The sequence below is a fragment of the Pelophylax lessonae genome (genome assembly GCF_965119305.1).
Source record: "Pelophylax lessonae genome assembly, chromosome: 9".
In the NCBI taxonomy this organism is placed as follows: Eukaryota; Metazoa; Chordata; class Amphibia; order Anura; family Ranidae; genus Pelophylax; species Pelophylax lessonae.
The window spans coordinates 146,906,532-146,926,262 of NC_138776.1; the positions used below are offsets into that span (position 1 = coordinate 146,906,532).

The following is a 19,731-nucleotide window of genomic DNA, read 5'->3' on the forward strand; positions in this document are numbered from 1 at the left end:
CTGAGTTTTATAGAACGTTTGTTTAGCTCATTACATGAAAGTAAGGTTAATATAACTTTAGATTACAAAATCTTCAGTTTTAATCAAATAAGTTAATGCATAAATGAATACTACCCACAACAAAAACGTCTTCATCTAGTATTTTGTACCTCCATAATTTGTAAGGACCGCACCAAGTCTTCTAGGTATGGGATGAACAAGTTGGCAACATATAGCAACATCTTCTTTTTTTTTTTTTTTTTACATAGTAGTTGAGGTTGAATAAAGACAATAGTCCATCCATTTCAACCTATGTAGGCGTGCGTGGCCGTAATCATCTCTCATACCCCTTAATGTTCTGATCCTTGAGATGTACATCCAAAAGTAGCCATACTTCCCATAGAAACTACCTCTTGTGGTAGAGAATTCCACAATCTTGTAGCCCTAACAGTAAAAAACCCCCTGCGTTGCCTGAGGTCAAAACGCTTCTCCTCTAATCAAATTGTATGTCCTCGAGTCCTAATGCAATCCTTGTGACTGAATAGCTTTTTTCCTATGCTGAGATCACCATTGAGGTATTTATAAATTGCTATCATGTCCCCTCTCAGGCGTCTCTTCTCCAGGGAGAATAAATTAAGTGATTGTAGACGCTCTTCATAATTAACGTCCTCCAATCCCCTAATTAGTTTAGTTGCCCTTCTCTGGACTCTCTTCAGCTCCAACACACCCCTCCTGAGGACTGGCGACCAGAACTGGACAGAATACTCCAGATGCGGTCGGACCAGAGTTTTATAAAGTGGTAGGATTATAGTTTTATCTCTGGAATACATCCCTTTCTTTATGCATGCTAATATTCTGTGGGCTTTGGCAGCTGCCGCTTGACATTGCATGCTATTGCTTAGTCTATCCTCTACCAAGACTCCCAGATCTTTCTCCATACGTGACTTTCCCAAAGGTTCCCCCCTAAAGTGTATTGTGCTTTTATGTTTTTAGTCCCCAAGTGCAAAACCTTACACTTCTCCACATTAAACCTCATTTGCCATGTCGTTGCCCACTCCGTGATTTTGTTCAGGTCATTCTGTAGGATATTTGCCTCATGCTGTGCAGTTATTGCCCTGCCTAATTTTGTGTCATCTGCAAAAACTGATATAGAGCTACTGATCCCGTCCTCAATGCTGTTTATGAATATATTGAACAGGGTTGGTCCCAGGACTGAGCCTTGGGGGACCCCACTTACCACCTCAGACCAGTCTTGAGTATGCGCTATTTATTACCACCCTTTGGACACGCCCTTTTAGCCAGTTCCGTATCCAAGAGCAAACCTTGTGGTCAATGCCTGCAGACCTTATTTTATAAATTAAGCGCTTTTGGGGAACTGTATCATAAACGCCTTAGCGAAATCAAGGTACGCCACATCCACTGGTCTCCCCCTATCTAGCTCACAGGTCACCTCCTTGTAGAATGTTAAGAGATTGGTTTGACAAGAATGCCCTTTAGTAAACCCTTGCTGATTACTGCTGATGATGTTGTTGTCTTTAGCAAACTCTATGATATAGTCCCTTATCATCCCCTCCAGAAGTTTACATACTATCGATGTCAGACTGACCGTCCTAGAATTTCCCGGGACATGCCTCTGCCCTTTTTTGAATATCGGTATCATGTTAGCTTTCTTCAAATCCCCCAGTACATTTCCTGTCATAATGCTGTCAGCAAAGATCAGGAACAGTGGTCTAGATATAGTTTTACAAAGTTCTTTGAGTACTCTCGGATGTACGCCATCCGGGCCTGATTTATTTGTGATTTATTTGTGTAATTTTATCCAGCCTTTCCCTGATTTCACCCTCTGTAAGCCATAGTGGCAAGTCCTGTGAATTACTGCTAATCATAGAGTCATGGTCAGTGTACCCCTCCTTTTCCTTTGTAAAGGCTGAGGAGAAAAAAGCATTAAGCATGGTTGCCTTTTCAGTGTCCTCTGTAACCATCCTCCCCTCATCGTTAATTATGTGTGCAACATGCTCTGCCCTTGTTTTTTTGCTGTTGATATATTTAAAGAATTTCTTAGGGTTCTTTTTACTATCCTCCGCTATTTGTCTCTCTAAGTTGATTTTAGTCATTTTAATTTTGTATTTACTTTTCTTATTTGCCTCCTTGTATTGCTGGAAAGGCGATAATGTGCCCTATGATTTATACTTCTTGAAGGCCATTTTTTTTCCCCTAATAATTTTTTAACATTACGGTTTTGCCAGCCAGGTTTGGCTTTGTCTCTTCTAAATTTATTTCACTGCGAGATGCATTTGTTTAATATGTTCCTAAAGCATTCCCATTTTTCCTCCGTGGTCAGTGTTCCTAGGGTTTGGTCCCAGTTTACCCTTTCCAATTCGAGCACGATTTGGGAAAGTTTGCCCTCCTGAAGTTTAGGGTTCTTATGTTCCCCTCTTGCCTTGTTATATTGTTATTTAAATGTGATCCTCCTGTGATCGCTAGAGCCCAGGTTGTTCTGGACTCCTACCTCCGAGATTAGGTCTGGGTCATTAGTGATCAATAGATCCAGCACTGCATTATCTCTAGTAGGAGAATCCACCAACTGAGACATGTAGTTGTCCTATAAGGTTTCCATGAAGAGACGGGCCTTCTGTGAGTGTGTAGTCCCCTGTTCCCAGTCAATGTCGGGATAATTGAAGTCCCCTAATATAACGACTGATCCCAGCATTGCCACTTTACCCAACAGTGATATAAATTCCTGCTCCACCTCCTCCCTTTGGTTGGGTGGCCTATAACAAACCCCCACAATTACTTTTCCCTTTACTTCTTCCCTATGGAGTTCTACTAACACGGATTCTAACTCTGTAATCATCCCTTCCATAATATCATTCCTCTCTATCACCATTATTCTTGACATAGAGACATACCCCTCCCCTTTTTCCTACCCTGTCCTTCCAGTACACAGAATACCCTTGGATATTGGCCAGTCAGTCATGTGAGGGGTCGAACCAAGTTTCTGTTATTCCCTCTTGGTCAATGTCCTCCTCATGTACTAACATTTCCAACTCATCCATTTTATTGGCTAGGCTCCTGGCAGTATTTCAGAGAAAACCACCTTGGAGGTCCTATTCCTCAATCTATTCTTTAAGTCCCTGAAATCGTTCTTTATGATCCTCCACCTTCCTTTTACTTGGTCAGTGGTGCCCGCATGTACCATGACCGCTGGGTCGTCCCCAGCAATGCCCAATAATCTGTCTACCCGATCCACGATGTGCCGAACTCGAGCGCCCGGTAAAGAACATGCTGTTCGGCTACCACGATCGATTTGACAGATTGTCCTCTTGATAATTGAGTCTCCCACTACCACAACCTGTCTAACCTTTCCTGAGTCTCGGCCGCTCCCCTGGCAGCTGGGGGAGGGCGCATGCTCCAACACTGCCACCCCTTAGCTGATATCCCCATCAACATGCAACTTGGCATATTTGTTGGGGTGTTCCAACTCACGACTGGCCTCCCTGGCACTCTTCCCTCTACCCTTCCTAACGGTCACCCAACTGTCTACCTCTGATGCCTGCGTCTCCTCTATGCTGGCCCCTGCCAGCACTTGAGTGGTAATGTCCAAGCTCCTTTCCAGGTTATTGATGCTACGCAGTGTTGCCACTTTGTTCTCTAGCTCCAGGATCTGAGCTTCCAGAGAAACAAGTTGCTCACATCTTGCACGGCAGTATTCGCCCTTGATTAATTCATCAAGGAACGCATACATGCAGCAAGAAGTGCACTGAGTGGCATCCCCAATCCTGTCAGACATTATTACCCTCAACTCTATGGGGGTTATTAGTAACGACCTGCTATTCCTTACCTACTCTACCTCTATCTCCCCGGGTACTAACCCTAAGGTACTGACCAGTCGCTAAGATACCAGTTGCTAAGATACTCACCAGTCCTCCCAGATACTCACCAGTCACAAGGTATTCCCTGCCAGATGGTTATTCCCAGGCGCACGCTACTCGGTCGCAAGAAAGTAACACGCTACTCAGTCTCAAGAAAGTTACTCAGTCTCAGATCACAATCGGTCACAGATCGCAGTCAGTCGCCGTCCGCACAGTCAGTCGCCGTCCACACAGTCAGTCGCCGGCCACAGTCGGTCGCCGTCGTTTGCAGGTCGCAGTCACTCACAGGTCACAGACAGTCGCCGGTCACAGTTGGCTGCAGTCAGTCGCCGGCTGCTGTCAGTCAATCGGCCGCAGTCAGTCGCCGGCCACAGTCAGTCAATCAGTCACAGATTACAGACAGTCGCAGTTCAGTCACTTAGTTACCCCCCAATCAGCTGATCTACTCACGTCCGTCCTCTTCCGGCGCCGCCGCTACCGCCGATCTCTGTCACTGGTCCCTGAGGTCCTCTGCACCCGCGCCCGGCTTCCGGTTTCCTAGTGTGGCTCACCCGCATGTGTCACCCGCGGCTCTTCCTCCACACAGCTCCCTCGCTGCTTACTGCTCCGCCCACACACACTGCACTGCTTCTGGGAAAGCTCTCTCCTCCCTCCTCACAGCACGGCCTCACACTCCTCCTCCGAACTGAACAGGACCAGACCCAGATACTCCAGATACTCTACCTTTTTCCATTCTTCAAGAATTACCTCTTTTAGAGCCTGGATTCTGGATGCAGAGTGATGCTCAACTTGTCTCTTCAGAATTTCCCATAGGTATTCGATTGGGTTCAGATCAGGAGATCTACTGAATCTCTTTCACCCTGTTCTTCCTCAGAAATACAACAGTGGCCTTAAATGTGGGTTTTGGATCATTGTCATGTTGGAAAAGTGTATGACGACCAAGGGCACAGAGTGATGGTAGCATCTTCTCTTTCAATAAAGAGTGGTACATCTGTAAATTCTTGATACCATAAATGAAATGCAGCTCCCCGACGCCAGCAGCACTCATGCAGCTCCACAGAAGGACACTGCCAACCACCATGTTTTACTGTAGACACCATACATTTTTCTTTGCACTCCTCACCTTTGCGACAGCATACAGTTTTGAAGCCATCAGTTTCAAAAATATTTATCTTGGTCTCATCACACCAGAGTACCAAGTCCCAGTAGTCTTCTTTTTCAGCATGGGCCCTGGCAAATTCTAGTTGGGCTTTTTTGTGCACGGACTTTAGGAGAGGCTTCTTTCATGGACAAAACAGGACACAATCACCCCAGTTTAGCTTTCTACTTCTTTAGCTAACTGCAGTGAACTTGCATGTCGATTTTCTTTTTTTCTTATATGCATTTTCATTTGCATATTGTTTATTTTTGATTTGTAGTTTGCTGAATATTTTCTTGTCTTTTGTTCATGTATGATATTTATATTTTACACTATTTTTGGATATTGTGTGATTACGGTCTTCATGTAAATGTTTTTATTGGGAGCATGAAATGGTTGCGCAATTAGTGGGTAATTGAAACACGTGGTTTGAGGTGTGGTTTTTTTCTTTGAGCCCATGTCATAAATAACATGTTTTTTTGTTGTATCGATGTTTTGAACAAGCACAGTGTGTCTCGTGAAACAGGTTAACCTGTCTATCTGTCTGGTCTGACGATGAATAAAGAAACTTCATAATCTTATCTCAGCTGTGGAGTGTGGCCGTATCTTTCTTTGGTATCTTCTATGATGATTTTCTTCAACCTTTCTCATTACCATTTCTGCTCCATGTGGTGCCATTGCTGACAGCATGTAATGGGAAGGGGTTTTCGCTGTTAAGTAACACCCTTTTATGATCATCTGTCTGCTGGCCACCTGTTGAATAATTAGACTTGCCTGTGGTTGAATTCTTGTTCATTAGGATTTTGTTGTCTAATATTTAGCTTTGCTCCTAAGGCCCCTTTCACACATGGAGTCCGTTCAGATCTGCTTGTCAGTTTTTTTGGCGGATCTGAACGGACGCCCCATGCATCTCTATGGGGCATTGGATGTCAGCGGAGACATGTCCGCTGACATCCGATCCGTCAAAACCGGACGGATGGAAACCCTATTTTCCATCCGTCTGGCGGATCGGATGAGAACGGACAGATGGTCCGTTTCCATCCGATTCCCCCATAGAGATGCATGGAGACCTGACAGCTGTGTCTCCTCACACAGAGCGGAGACACAGCTATCATCTGCCTGCTCAGAGGGAGATTGGCGGATCGATCCCCCGCTGAGAAAAACCTGACGGACTCCATGTGTGAAAGGGGCTTAAGACTTTCATTGGGGTGTATTCATTTTTTGCAACATGGTCTTGAATTAATTTGTTGGTAATGTGTGTGTGTGTGTGTGTGTGTGTGTGTATATATATATATATATATATATATATATATATATATATATATATATACACACACACACAATTTGCTTATATGTACATATAACTAATTATGTCATGTGTCAGTATAGTTGTAAAGTTGTTTTTGTGACAGCAGAAAGGAAGTCCCAGATATAACATACAAAATGGAAGGGGTACTTCCTCAGAAGATGCGGTCTGGGAGCACAGGACAATGTAAGGCAATTACCATTATTACCAGTGTACAATTGTGCTGCTCAGTGATAGCAGGAGCAGCAGGAAATGCCTGACAAATGACATCCTCACATGGACGCGATAAAAAAAAAAGGACATTAATAATAGTGTTGAATAATTCTAGCGATCCTTCGTGATATCCTTTATTTTGTCCAGAATGGTTACTTCATGCTGGGTTTTTGCTAGCAGGGCCGTACTGGTAAAGTGCTCTACATCAAATCCATCACCAAGCAGAGTCAAATTCAGGAAAAAAAGGCACCGAAGCTAAGCACATTGCTTTTAAGGTGGCCAGTTCACAGATTACCATTGCCTATTTTTTCATATGTCTGCTAATGAAGTAATTACAGGATTAGCGGTGCATTAAAGAGTGACAGATTTGCACATTCCTGTTGTGATCAATGAGAAATCAGTTAATTTATAGTTTTGCTATTTGTTTAGAAAACTCAGTGTTTGCAAAATTAATTTAAAATATGATCAGTAATTGCCATGTAAGCCGTATTGTAATCTAATTTAACCAAATGTATCCTTTCATTGCTAACTGTAGAAGCTATAGTTTTATAACACCAACAAATTCAAAATTTCCCTCATTATCTGGCATATTGGGACATTCTGTACTGCAGAATTGGTGGATTTATTTAATGTTTGTGTCATTGGATCACTGCTTTTCATTAAGTCTGCACACAGCTTATTGAAAAATTAGAGGCATCCTCTACAATAGGAGTTTCATTTTTTGTGGGAGATATTTTTAAGCCTATGTATGGCTAGTGTTTGAGATGATTCTCCTTTTTATATTACAACTCCAAGATTGCAAAGGTGCTGGTAATAGAGAAAAACCCTTCCACACTCCCATTTAAAAGACATAAATAGGTAAGCATTTTGCTCTTTTAGAGAAGGGTAAGACCATGAATATAGTGTTTTTTTATCCCCAGAAAATTTGGAGTATCACTTTAAGGTGCAAAAAAGTACTTCTGACAATTGTGATGAAAACTTGAAAGATCTCAGTTGATGGCAGCTGCTATGCTGTTATATGTGCATTATTAAAGAGAATTATATACTTTCAAACTTAAACCTGACTTAATTTCAACATATATTAACCTAATTATGTTCCTTTGCAGTGATGCACTATTTTTCCTCACTTTTGTGATTCTTTTAGATATTTTCATCAGATATGGCACATGGAACACTTCACTATATTGTTAGCAAGCCGAAGGGCACTGCATTGTTTTTTCAAGGAGAAAATCAGGCCTCAGCTCTTTTCAGTATTGCACTAGACAGACTTCTGTAATTGGCACACTGCACAGGCCTGTGTGAAAAGCGGAGTATACACTAGTAGAATTTTGGCCAAAAGATTTTAAGAATGTTTATTTAAATTTGTAATTGTTAGTGGGATCAAATTGACATTCATTTTGAACTACAGTGATGAGAAAATTCAAAGGAGCAGAATGGAATTTTTTTTTCTGGAACAAATGACTTTCTAGCAGTTTATGTGGCTTTCATTCAGTCCATTCGTTCCAAAATAGAATGTTAAAAGCAAATCACATTATTAACTATTTTCGAACGCCATTTGGCCTTATACATATACATGATGGTGCAGAGTTTCCTAACAATCTGTCAATCTGTTGCTTTGCTTCTAAACCGTTATCTATACATGCATGAATGGCGGGCTTATCTCTTAAAAAGTGGAATTTTCTAATACATGTTACCTCCAGACGTCCTGTGCAGAGACTGGGAAACCTATTGCAGCTCAATATCCTTTGAGGAGTGGCATTAAACCCCAAACCAAAAATGTACAGTACTGTACAAAAGTTTTAGGCAGAAATGCTGTAAAGTAAGAGTGCTTTCAGAAATATACACTCTCCAGCCACTTTATTATGTACACCTTGCTAGTACCGGGTTGGAACCCCTTTTTCTTTAGAACTGCCTTTGATCTTTGTGGAATAGATTCAACAAGGTGTTGGAAACATTCTCCTCTGACATGAACAAGGCATCTTCTTTCACACCACTACCACTCACTGGATATTTACTATTTTTCGGATCATTCTCTGAAAACCCTAGTGTGAAAATCCCAGTAGATCAGCAGTTTTTTTTTTTTTTAAATACTCAGACCAGCCCATCTAATACCAACAACAATCTGGTGCTTGGTTTGAACTTCAGGAAGTTGTCTTCACCACATCTAGATGCTTAAAGGGATTGAGTTGCTGTCATGTGATTGGCTGATTAGCAATTTGTGTTACCAAACAAGTGTACAGATATGGGAAAAAAAAAAAAAGGTGCTGCGCTAGGAATAAGTAAATCGAATATGAATCAGTCTGATAGAATACAGTCCTTCCACCGGGGTCAGCTGTTTAGGCAAAAGTGTGCCACCATCACCAGATCACCTCCAAACACACTGACTCTTACCTTGCTGTAGTGACTATTAGGGTGTTCATAGCCTACTAAAAGCTCATCCAGAACTCAAGATCAGCACTCAATAAGGTCAGGAGATAAATCCGAATCAGGCTCGTGATAAATCCGGATCAGGAATCCCAGGTACAAGGTCAAGTCAAAAGAGGGATTAACAGGTACCCAAAAAGTGAAGACACTCATAGCATAGTAAGTTTATAATAAAAAGACAGATTTATTGAAATATATTGTCGTCACACCTTCCTGTCCCACCCGACGCGGCGTTTTGTCAGCAGATGACTCGTACAGATATATCTAATAAAGTGTCTGGTGACTGTATATCTTCATTGTTTATCAATTTATAAAATGCAAAATGAGCCAACAGAAGAAGAATCAACTTCAATATTTGGTTTGACTACCCTTCGGCTTTAAACCAGCATCAATTCTTACACTTGCACACTTTGTACACTTGCACAAAGTCAGGGATTTTGTAGGATTAAATTGAGGGGTATGATTAATAAATTATACCAAGCAGGTGCAAATGATCATCAGTTTCATATGAAAGATTGAAACACAAGTCATCAACTGAAACAGAAATTGTGTAGGAGGCTTAAAATTGGATGAGGAACACTGCTACTAAGGTTAGGTTGCAAAAGACTGTTTCATGTCACAGGTCATACACCATGGCAAGACTGAGAACAGCAACAAGACACAAGGTATTACACTGCATCAACAAGGTCTCTCCCAGGCAAAAATTTCAAAACAGACTGGGGTTTCAAGACCTGCTGTTCAAGTTCTTTTGAAGAAGCACAAACAAATGGGCAACTCCGAGGACCGTAGACGCAGTGGTCAGCCAAGGAAACAATGCAGCAAATAAGACACATCAAGTTAACTTCCCTTCAACATCGGAAGATGTCCATCAGTGCAACCCAGGTACACCCATCTACTGTCCAGAGAAGTTTGGCCAGAAGTGGTCTTCATGCAAACATTGTGGCCAAAAAGCCATATCTCTGATGTGAAAGCAAGGCTAACCAACTCAGCTTTGCACAGAAACATAAGAACTGGGATGCATAAAAATGGCAACAGGTGCTCTGGACTGATGAGTCAAAATTTAAAATAGTTGTCAGTAGCAGGGGGCAGTTTATTTATCGAAGGGTTGGATAATGCTACAATAATGAGTGTCTGCAGGCAAGAGTGAAGCATGGTGGAGGCTCCTTGCAAGTTTGGGGCTGCATTTCTGCAAATGGAGTTGGAGATTTGGTCAGGTTCAATGGTGTCCTCAATGCTAAGAAATACAGGCAGATACTTATCCATCATGCCAAACTATCGGGGGGGGGGGGGGGGGTGATTGACCTCAAATGTATTCTGCAGCAGGACAACAACCTCAAGCAACCTATATTCAGTGTAAAGGACAAGGTTTGGCCCCCACAGAACCCTGATCTAATCTTTGCGTTTGTCTGGGATTACATGAAGAGACAGACGGAATTTGAGGCAGCCTACATCAACAGAAAATCTGTGGTTCATTCTTCAAGATGTTTGGAACAACTTACCTGCTGAGTTCCTTCAAAAACTTTGTGCACAAGCATTGTGTGTATCTAGAAGAATTGATGCTATTTTGAAGGCAGTTGGTGGTCACGCATGAATATTTGATTTGCAATTCTCTTCTGTATGTTTACTTTTAATTTTGATAATTGATCAAAGTAAACTATTAATACTTCTATTTCTAAAAGCATTCTTAATTTATGGCATTTTTCTACACCTTCCTAAGACCTTTGCACAGTAGTGTAATATCCTTAGATGTGTTTCTGTTCAAAAGATGCCTAGCCTCACCATCCTTGATTTAAAACTTTTATACAAGGTGTGTCTCATGCAGCTCCACCTATATATTCGCCTGTCACTCCATGGGATTTAAATTGGCTTCTTTTGACACTTTAGAAAGTGCTTTTTGAACCTATAAAGAAAAACACCTGTCAGCGCTTAAGTGGTCTAGAATAAGCAGCATGCAATATGTGTAAATATACAAACACAAAAAGTACATAAAAAAGAAAAAAGCATCGCTGTATGAATAATAGTAATATTCTTCAAGAAGTATACAAATGTGCATAAACAAAACTGAGTTTTAAATAAAATAGATCACAATAAAGTGAATAAAAGTCCATAAGTGTAAATTAAATAGTTCCACAATTTCAGTGAATCTCTGTGTTACCTCCACCAAATGTAAGAAGTGCACACTCACTAGAACCAGTTGCTGTCTAAGTTATAGGACAGCAAAAGCGCATTCAGTATTCAATGGTTTTCTCTATGAAGATACATCTGATACTCTATGATGTGGTAGATCTTCCAACCTCACAGGTGAAGTCATCAGGGAAACTGCTCAATCTCATCAAGCCAGACAAGAGGATCACCAACGCCAGAAAAAATTACTCTTAGGGCTGAAACAAAAAAAATAGTTGGTACAAACTAGTTGCCCAACAGAAGACTAGCGGACTTTAGAGGCACATACTGAACAGGCAGAAAGTTATTTTTTTAAAAATTATATACATTTTATTAAACATATCATTTAAAAAGAAAAAAGCATATGTGCATGTCTATATAAAACAATAAAAAAGAACTTTAAATGGGAAAACCTCCATACAAGTTCCAAGTGGTTATGCAAATATTATGTGGTTTTACACAAGAGGTACGTTATGTTGTGCTGGTCTGGAAAGGTCAACGCGTTTCGCATTGCGCTTCTTCAGGACCCCAGACGATTAGGTACTCACTTAACAAAATAAACAAAATATGTAATTAATAGCAAATAAACATTATCACATGTTTACATCTCTGTTTATTTCACATGGTAAAGAGAATTTCAACGTCAATGCATAGACCAACCTCCTGAATGCTATACACCACGTCATCCATAGCAGATCAACGGCCAATGGGGGGCAAAGAGGGGGGACTAAGTACCCACCTGTATTATAAGATAATAGAGAGTGCATACATTTGAGACGTTGTTCTAGTTAGTGGCAATATTTTTAAATAGTAATTTGTTCCATAGTTACCTATGGTTTCAAACAATTTCCCACAGAGAGCGGCGGGGTAACGGTTAACACCTTAGATCAGCAGGAACCAGATTAGTGCCTGATGATAAAAGGTATATGTATATTATGTTGTAATAGTATAATATATTAACGTTCCTTTTAGGCAGATTAAACTTTTCATTTACCTTGTAAGCTGTAAGGATGAGGATGTCAAATCATGGGAATATTAAAGTTCTCCTTTATCTATTTGTGTTTCATTTTTCGTATGTCATTAGATAAACGGTTCAAAGGTTCTAAGGTAGACGGCTCCCCACTAAATCTCCTGTAAGATCTGTGTTAGCAAACCATAAAGGTATAAACTTAAATGGGCAAAAACTATCAACATATATCATTCTCTATGTAAAAGTAAGTATTCCTAGTCTCCTGTTGGGCAACTAGTTTGTACCAACTATTTTTTTTTTTTTGTTTCTGTTTATAATTAAGATTATGGCACACAAGGGTTAGCTCAATTGTTCTCTTCCCCATTTGCTCTTAGGGCTCTTTCACACGGACGTTCCGTATGTCCGTAAATCACCCTATACGTTTGCGGATGATATACGGACATAATGCATGTCTATGGGATTGCGGATGTCAGCAGATGACCATCCGCTGACATCCGATTTTCATGCTTTCAGTTCTATTCTGTTTTCTGGAACGGAACAGAACCCTATTTTGTTTCCGTTTTAAAAAAAACGGAACGGATGCAAAATCGGATGTCAGCGGTGTCATCCGCTGACATCCGCAATGCCCATAGACCTCTGTATATCATCTGCAAACGGATAGGATGATATGCGGACATACGGAGCGGATGACACAAGTGTCATCCGTGTCCGTGAAAAAAAAAAAAAAGTGCCGGAGCGGATCGCAATATGGTCCACTCCGTGTGAAAGAGCCCTTAGTGTAGTATTTATATGTAGTATAAAATATGTAAAAAACTAATTAAAAACACCACCCAACCACAAAAAGCAGGGAATGGTGTTTGGACTCAAGAACGTACGGTGCAAGCAGTCCATATAAAGTGCTTAGGAAAACATGAAGCATATAAATTTAAATAGTATGCTGCCAAACTGAGCTCCGAATGGCGGCAGGACCGCTGCCATACAAGTCAAGCTTACCCACAAGGTTGCATTCCTTGGTACTATCACCTCTGCGAGGCGTGTGTTGAAACTGGCAGCCCGGTTTTGAAAAGAACATTTTCTGATCTTACATAGAGACAAGGCAGTGTTGGGACCTAGAGCTACGTTTCTTCGTAAGGTGGTTTCAGCCTTTCACCTCAACCAGGACAATATATTGCCATCCCTCAGTCTGACTCCAGTACATCAGAAAACGATTTTGATTAATTGCCCAGATGTAGTTCATGCTATACACAAGTCGACCTTGCAACCACTGCTTCCAATAGGAAGACCGACTGTCTTTTGTCATTCAAGGAAAGGAGAACCAGCTTGTTGCTCCACCATTTTACGGTGGCTTAGACAATTAATTGTTTAAGTCTATAGTCTTAAGGACTGTTTTCTATTTATTCTTGTCAAAGAGCACTACTAGATCTGTAAGTGCATGGTGGGCTTTTTGGCATCAGACAACAAATTCCAAGATTTTTCTCAGTCCCTGTATTTTTTTTTTTCTGGGACTGTTAACCTTTGTTTGTTTTGTTTTGCCCACTCCTCAGTTGAGCTGTTTTTGCACCTAAATGTCTCTAAATTTTATGTCTCTTGATGAAAAAGAACCCCTCCATATTTATGATTTTGCTTACATTTTTTAATTGTTTTTTAAAACAAAATTGAGACATGCTGAGAGTAGGAGGGGTTATACCAGGCTGGTCACAATCCTCTTGTAGGTGGCAGTATTTCCCAAATGTCACTGAATCCTGTGTCCCTCAATGTACTCCAAAATTGGACATAGATATGCAATTTCCTTTCCTTCAACCATAGGATTTGCTTGACTCCCGCCCCCCCCCCCTCCCCTCAACAGTCAATGTTGATGAGGGAGTCCCTCCCACTGCCATATTGTATTCTGACAGCAGGTTTCCTTGCCATCAGTACACATAGAATAGAAAAAAAACCCCAGACAGGTTGTTTGTACTAATTTGATCGATCAACTTCTGTACAACCAGCCTGCCCATAGATGTATCGAAATTCGGGCGGTTCCCGCTGAACTGGCCAAATTGCATTCCCTCTATTACCAGCTTAAGAAAAGGATTTTACAGTGAGCACAAAATACTGTTATTCCTCTCTTGGACTTTACCGACTTACTTCATGTGTTTGCCTCAATGTATGTGTCAGACGAAATCAGACCTGTCATCCATGCCTATTCATCAATTTGTCATTTTTTTGCATTTCATTTTGCATACAACCATTTAATAATCCTAAGCCTTTTTGGTTATGTCTTAGCCCTGGTTCACACCAGTGCGACTTGTCATGCGACTTGACAGTTCAAAGTTGCATGACAAGTCGCACCCCATTTGTGGCAATGGAAGCATTCAAATCACTGCGACTCTGAAAAAGGTTCCTGCACTATCTGTGTAATTTCAATGTGACTTGCATTGATATTTGTTAGATGAAGTCACACAGATGTCAGCAAGCTGCACATCTTCAAAAGCCACACTGGTGTGAACCAGGGCTTAAACCTTAAACTTAAATCCTAATGCCTGAACACAGTTTTGCAACTTTGACATGTGATGGTAAAACTGTATGTACCATCACAACTAAGTGTGTCCACTTTTTTAAATTTAGCTGTACATTTCTTGCTATTGCCATAATCTCAAAGAACAACCCAAAATAAATCCTCCTACTCCTAACGATCCGATACCACATATGTTTATGTACTTTGCTGTTTGTTTACCTTAATTATGAAGAGCGTTTACAATCACTTGATTTATTCTCCCTGGAGAAGAGACCCCTGAGAGGGGACATGATAGCAATTTACAAATACCTCAACGGTGATCTCAGCATAGAAAAAAAAATATTCAGTCGCAAGGATTGCATGAGGACATGAGGTCATACAATGCGAATATAGGAGAAGGGTTTTAACCTCAGGCAACCCAGGGGGTTCTTTACTGTTAGGGCTACAAGATTGTGGAATTCTCTACCACAAGAGGTAGTTACTGCGGGAAGTATGGCTACTTTCAAAAGACTCTTGGACATACATCTCAGAACATTAAGGGGCATGTGAAATGATTACGGCCACACACACCTACACAGGTTGAACTGGATGGACTATTGTCTTTATTCAACCTTTAGTTTCATAGTATTTGAGGTTGAATAAAGACAATAGTCCATCCAGTTCAACCTGTGTAGGTGTGTGTGGCCCTCAACTACTATGTAACTATGTATACCCCTAGAAGGGCCCAGAATCAATGGGGCGCATTTTGCTTTATTATCTTACCTCAAACACTGACACTGATACTAGTTTTAAAAAGCTTTTTTTAATCCCACCTAAAATACACTGACCCTGACCTTTGACCACAACCTTTGGCCTTGGATTCTTCCCTTGACCCTAACCAATGACATTGACCTAGATCAAACCCAAATCTAGTTACTTTATCTTTGTTTTTTTTTATATTTTTTTACACACTTTTGTTTGTTTACATTTCTCTCATTTAGCATATCTTTCTCTCTATTCAGAAGGAGAACAAAACCCAGGGATGAGCGGTACAATGACTGATCACTGTAATAGCCAATCAGAGGCTATTACAGCAATCAAGTTATAGAAGCTGGTACTCCTGGTTTCCGATTTGTTGCGTAAGACTCCGGGGCTCTCGTAAAGGGCCCAGTCTCTGTTCTGGGGAGTGGGCTGTGCAACCCACTCCTAGCACAAACACATGTACACAATATATGCAGCCTAATGGAAGAAGACCCTCTCAGTGAGGCCGCATCTATGTTTACAGTCCGCAGCAAGGAATTGGGAGCCCTGATGCGTTAAGACCCATTGATGCGTTTTTACCTTGCAAGAGAAACCCAAGAAATGTTTCCCTTTTAAATCCTATGGGACTCTTCACATCACTGCGCTGCTGGTGTGGTGTGTTTTGAAGACCCCTGTCTGCTGCATCTTTTGGTATGGTGTTCAAAACTGCAGCAAAAATGCAGCTCTCCATTGAAATGAATGGAAAACATGACAAACACATCAAAAATGCACAGCATTTGCATTTTTTGTGCTTTTTTGAGTCACATGTCCATTTTTCACTGGTGCAGACAACCAGAAACGCCTGTAAAAGGCACAAAAAATAAATTCAGGGATACTTGGGCAGGTTGGATGTACTACTTCATTGAAATACCTGGTACCTAAATGTTCATGGCGTGATCCCACACTTAGTATTCCTATGGACCATTATTGAAGACTTTTTGTAGACTGCCCCCCCCCCCCCCCCCCAGATTCATCTTTAGTGTTAGTTTCAGTCTCTTAGCGTAAACACTCCTTTTTCTCCCCCCCCCCCCTTTTTTTTGTTCTTCTCTTCTTTTTTTTCTGGGTGGCACAACACATCTGATACATTTTGCTACTGTTATTCTTTGGGCTGTATTGATGTCGTCTAGGTTTTGCTGACCTTCTCAGTATTCATGCTATAGCAAAGATTGTGTACATCTGTACCTTTTACTTCTAGTTGTGTACAATGTAATGCACAAGTATGGGACTTCTGTGTTTGTTCGTATTTCTTTTTCACCTTTGAATTATAAAACTCGATTATAAAATAAACAAAAAGCACACAAAAAACGCATATGCGTTTCTATCGCAGTATTGCTACAGAACAGTGTGAAAGTAGGCTAATGCAGGTTTGATTGATTATAAATATTATGTGGTTAAAAATGTATAGCTCTGTCTATCAATTTGCTTGTCTTGTTTAGGGTGCCTCACTTTGTGCAAATTTTTCTTTTTTTTTTCTTACAATAAATGACTATGCATTTTCAAGTAAAAAACCTTGCATGTTTTTATTTTTAGAGCAAAAAATAGTGCAGCGCTGTGAAAAAATTGACCAATAATCCTATGTAAAAGTCCCAAACTCCAATGAAGATGATAGTCCCACAACCGTTGTCATAGGTAGGACATCCTGATGTAAACCTAGTGACACCTCTCACACTCAAATCTTGCTTGCCAGATCACGTGTGACCACCTGTTAGAGTGGTCAACAAACGCCTGTGTGTACACCAACAAACGCATGTGTGTATATCGGCTCACCAGCCACAGTGGTATAAGAAGGTCAACATCAGATAAAACCAGGAAGTACTTTGTGGATTGCAGGTCACTGATCTCCAAAGATCACTCCACTTTCAGTATTCAGTAATAAGAGTCCAAGGTCAATCACAGGGATGGACAGGTGCAGATGAATCAGTTCCTTGCAAAAGTTGAGGAAACACAAGATGAAATCCACTCTCCTCAACCTCCCAATGGAGTCATCCTAAGGTCAGCCTAGGGGGAGCCCAATCCTAAATTCAGTGGGAAGTGGAACTTCAGCAACAGCAGCGGGTCCTGGTGAACCCCTATAAATGCTGCTTTTGAGTGAAACCACCTTTGATGGATGGAGGTGGGAGGGAAGGTGATCTCACTGAGGGGAGATGTACTGGGATCTATCTGATCCCCTCTCCAGTTACAGATCTGCACCAAGCAATGCCTGCTCAGGTCTCACAAAGCCTTGCTTTGGAAATCCGTGACCTGCAATCCACAAGTACTTCCTGGTTTTATCTATCCTTGACCTTCTCTTACCACTGTGGCTAGTGAGCCGGTATACACACAGGCGTTTGTTGACCACTCTAACAGGGGGTCACGCAAGATCTGGTAAGTGGGATTTGAGTGTGAGAGGTGTCACTAGGTCTACATCATGATCTCCTACCAATCACAACGGTTGTGGGACTATCATCTTCACTGGATTTTGGGACTTTTACATATAATTATTAGACAATTTTTTTCAAAGTGCTGCACTATTTTTAGCTTTATATTTGTTGTGTTTTTGTATCATGAACATGATGTTCAGCAGCTTTTTGAGTTTTATCCTAGCACAGATTTGTGTTTGATTAATTTATGTTTTTATTTTTGTTCATGCTTTTTTTTTACACTTATTCTGTTTTATGCATTTTATCTTTAGGCGCTTGTGGAGCATGGGTACAACTGCTAGTGCAGCTCAACAGCCAGCCCCAATAGTGCCCCCCAGTGACAGCATCCAAGGAAATGGCAGTGGAAGTTCAAGTGGAGAAGACAGAAACAGCCTAAGCATTCATTCATTCCAGACAGTAGGCATCCACAACAAAGCAAAATCCATCATCACAAATAAAGTTGCCCCTGTAGTTATAACGTAAGTATGGAATTAAGATGCCTTACATTGAGTTTCATGCCAGAAATCTCTGTCTGATAACAATTTTTCTGTTGAGATAATCGTTTAACATACTTTTCAAAGATTAGATATTTTTTTAAAGCTGGTTAACAATGCCTACTTCCAAGTTCCTCTCATGACAGGTGTGCTTTCAATGCAAACTATAGTCTCTTTATTTAAATACATAGTGGCAGCCAAATTTGATTGCTGCATATGCACAGCCAAATAATAATGACCCCTGTGTCTGTAATCCAGCTGCTTTGCCGTAGCAGTCTTCATTGACTTGACTGGATGTCACCCTTGAAACGTATTCTTGCTATCCATGTTTTCAAGCATTTTGCTGTGTTTTTTAAAGCGGGAAAAATAAACTAAGGAAAACCAATTGTTTTCTATTGCACCCATTCCCGCCAGCTCTATTGCAATGCTGGGGAAAAAGCCTACATGCTGCATTTATGTTTTCTCTCACTGAAGTCTGTTGAATGGGATACTTTAGGATAGCAGTTAAGCATCCAAAATGGCATACCACAATTCCATATGTATTATAATAAGAAACGCTTACTTTTTCTGCAAAGATACTGTGGCAGTACATTAGCCATGTTGATTCGGCTTTTTGTGTTGGTAGATCTGCAGTATAAGAGCCAGGAACCGTATTTTCCACATATTTAATCCTTTCAATTTAGTAATTTTATCTTTTTAAATGTATTGTAAGATAATTTTATTTTATTATATTTTGTATTTCACATTTCATTTTTAATGAGATGCTTTCAATTTTTTGTTTATTACTAGATCGTTGGATAGCAGGGCTTTTATCTCAGAAAATAGGTGCAGGAACTCAGTTATAACCCCCCCCCCCCAAAAAAAAAAAACACACACACACCCCCTCCAAACTACATCAAATAGTTGGGTTGGTTATTTTCGCTAACAGTGGGAGGGTTTTAATAGGGCATTAAATACCAGGAGTGCAGGGTTGGGGGGGGGGGGGGGGGGTTTGAGTGCGCTATGTACATGGTGCTGAGTTGAGGGAAGTACTGCATACAGAGTGAAGAGCTCAGGGGTGCGCTTCACAGAGTACACAGCTGCTTACCTCTGCATCCCCCATCCACACCTCACTTTTACCCCTTTTCAGCTCTGATCTCTGCATGCAATTCCCCTCCTCTACCCTCATACCCCCCCTCCCCTTAATAGCTCCATTATCTTCCATGTGTCTTTCTTTTCTTACTGTATTACGCTGAAGCACCCACCTGGCTCTAGTACCTCCCTGCACACTGTAGGCGGTTTCTTTTTCCACTTGCAGGGAGATCATCCAGTGTGGGCTTCGGCATCCGCACTGCACCCCAGGCACCTGCATCTTCCTTGTCCCCATCCCACACTCAGTGGGAGCTGCTCAGGGATCAGATATGTGGTAGCCATTGGGAGACCAGCTGCCACATGGAAACAAAGAAGCCAGACTACTGTGTTTTTACAAGTGACAGTGTTGAGCAGAGGGCCTGAGA

At 41.1% G+C, this 19,731-nt stretch overlaps 1 protein-coding gene across 2 annotated transcripts in view; it reads left to right on the forward strand.

Moving 5' to 3' along the window:
- Positions 1 to 19,731, forward strand: part of PALD1 (phosphatase domain containing paladin 1) — a 379,422-nt gene that overhangs the window by 171,707 nt on the left and 187,984 nt on the right. For both annotated transcript variants that reach the window (XM_082269285.1, XM_082269286.1), the window contains exon 2: positions 18,014 to 18,220. In XM_082269285.1, coding sequence (XP_082125411.1) covers positions 18,014 to 18,220 — 207 coding nt within the window. The remainder of the gene's footprint in view (positions 1 to 18,013; positions 18,221 to 19,731) is intronic.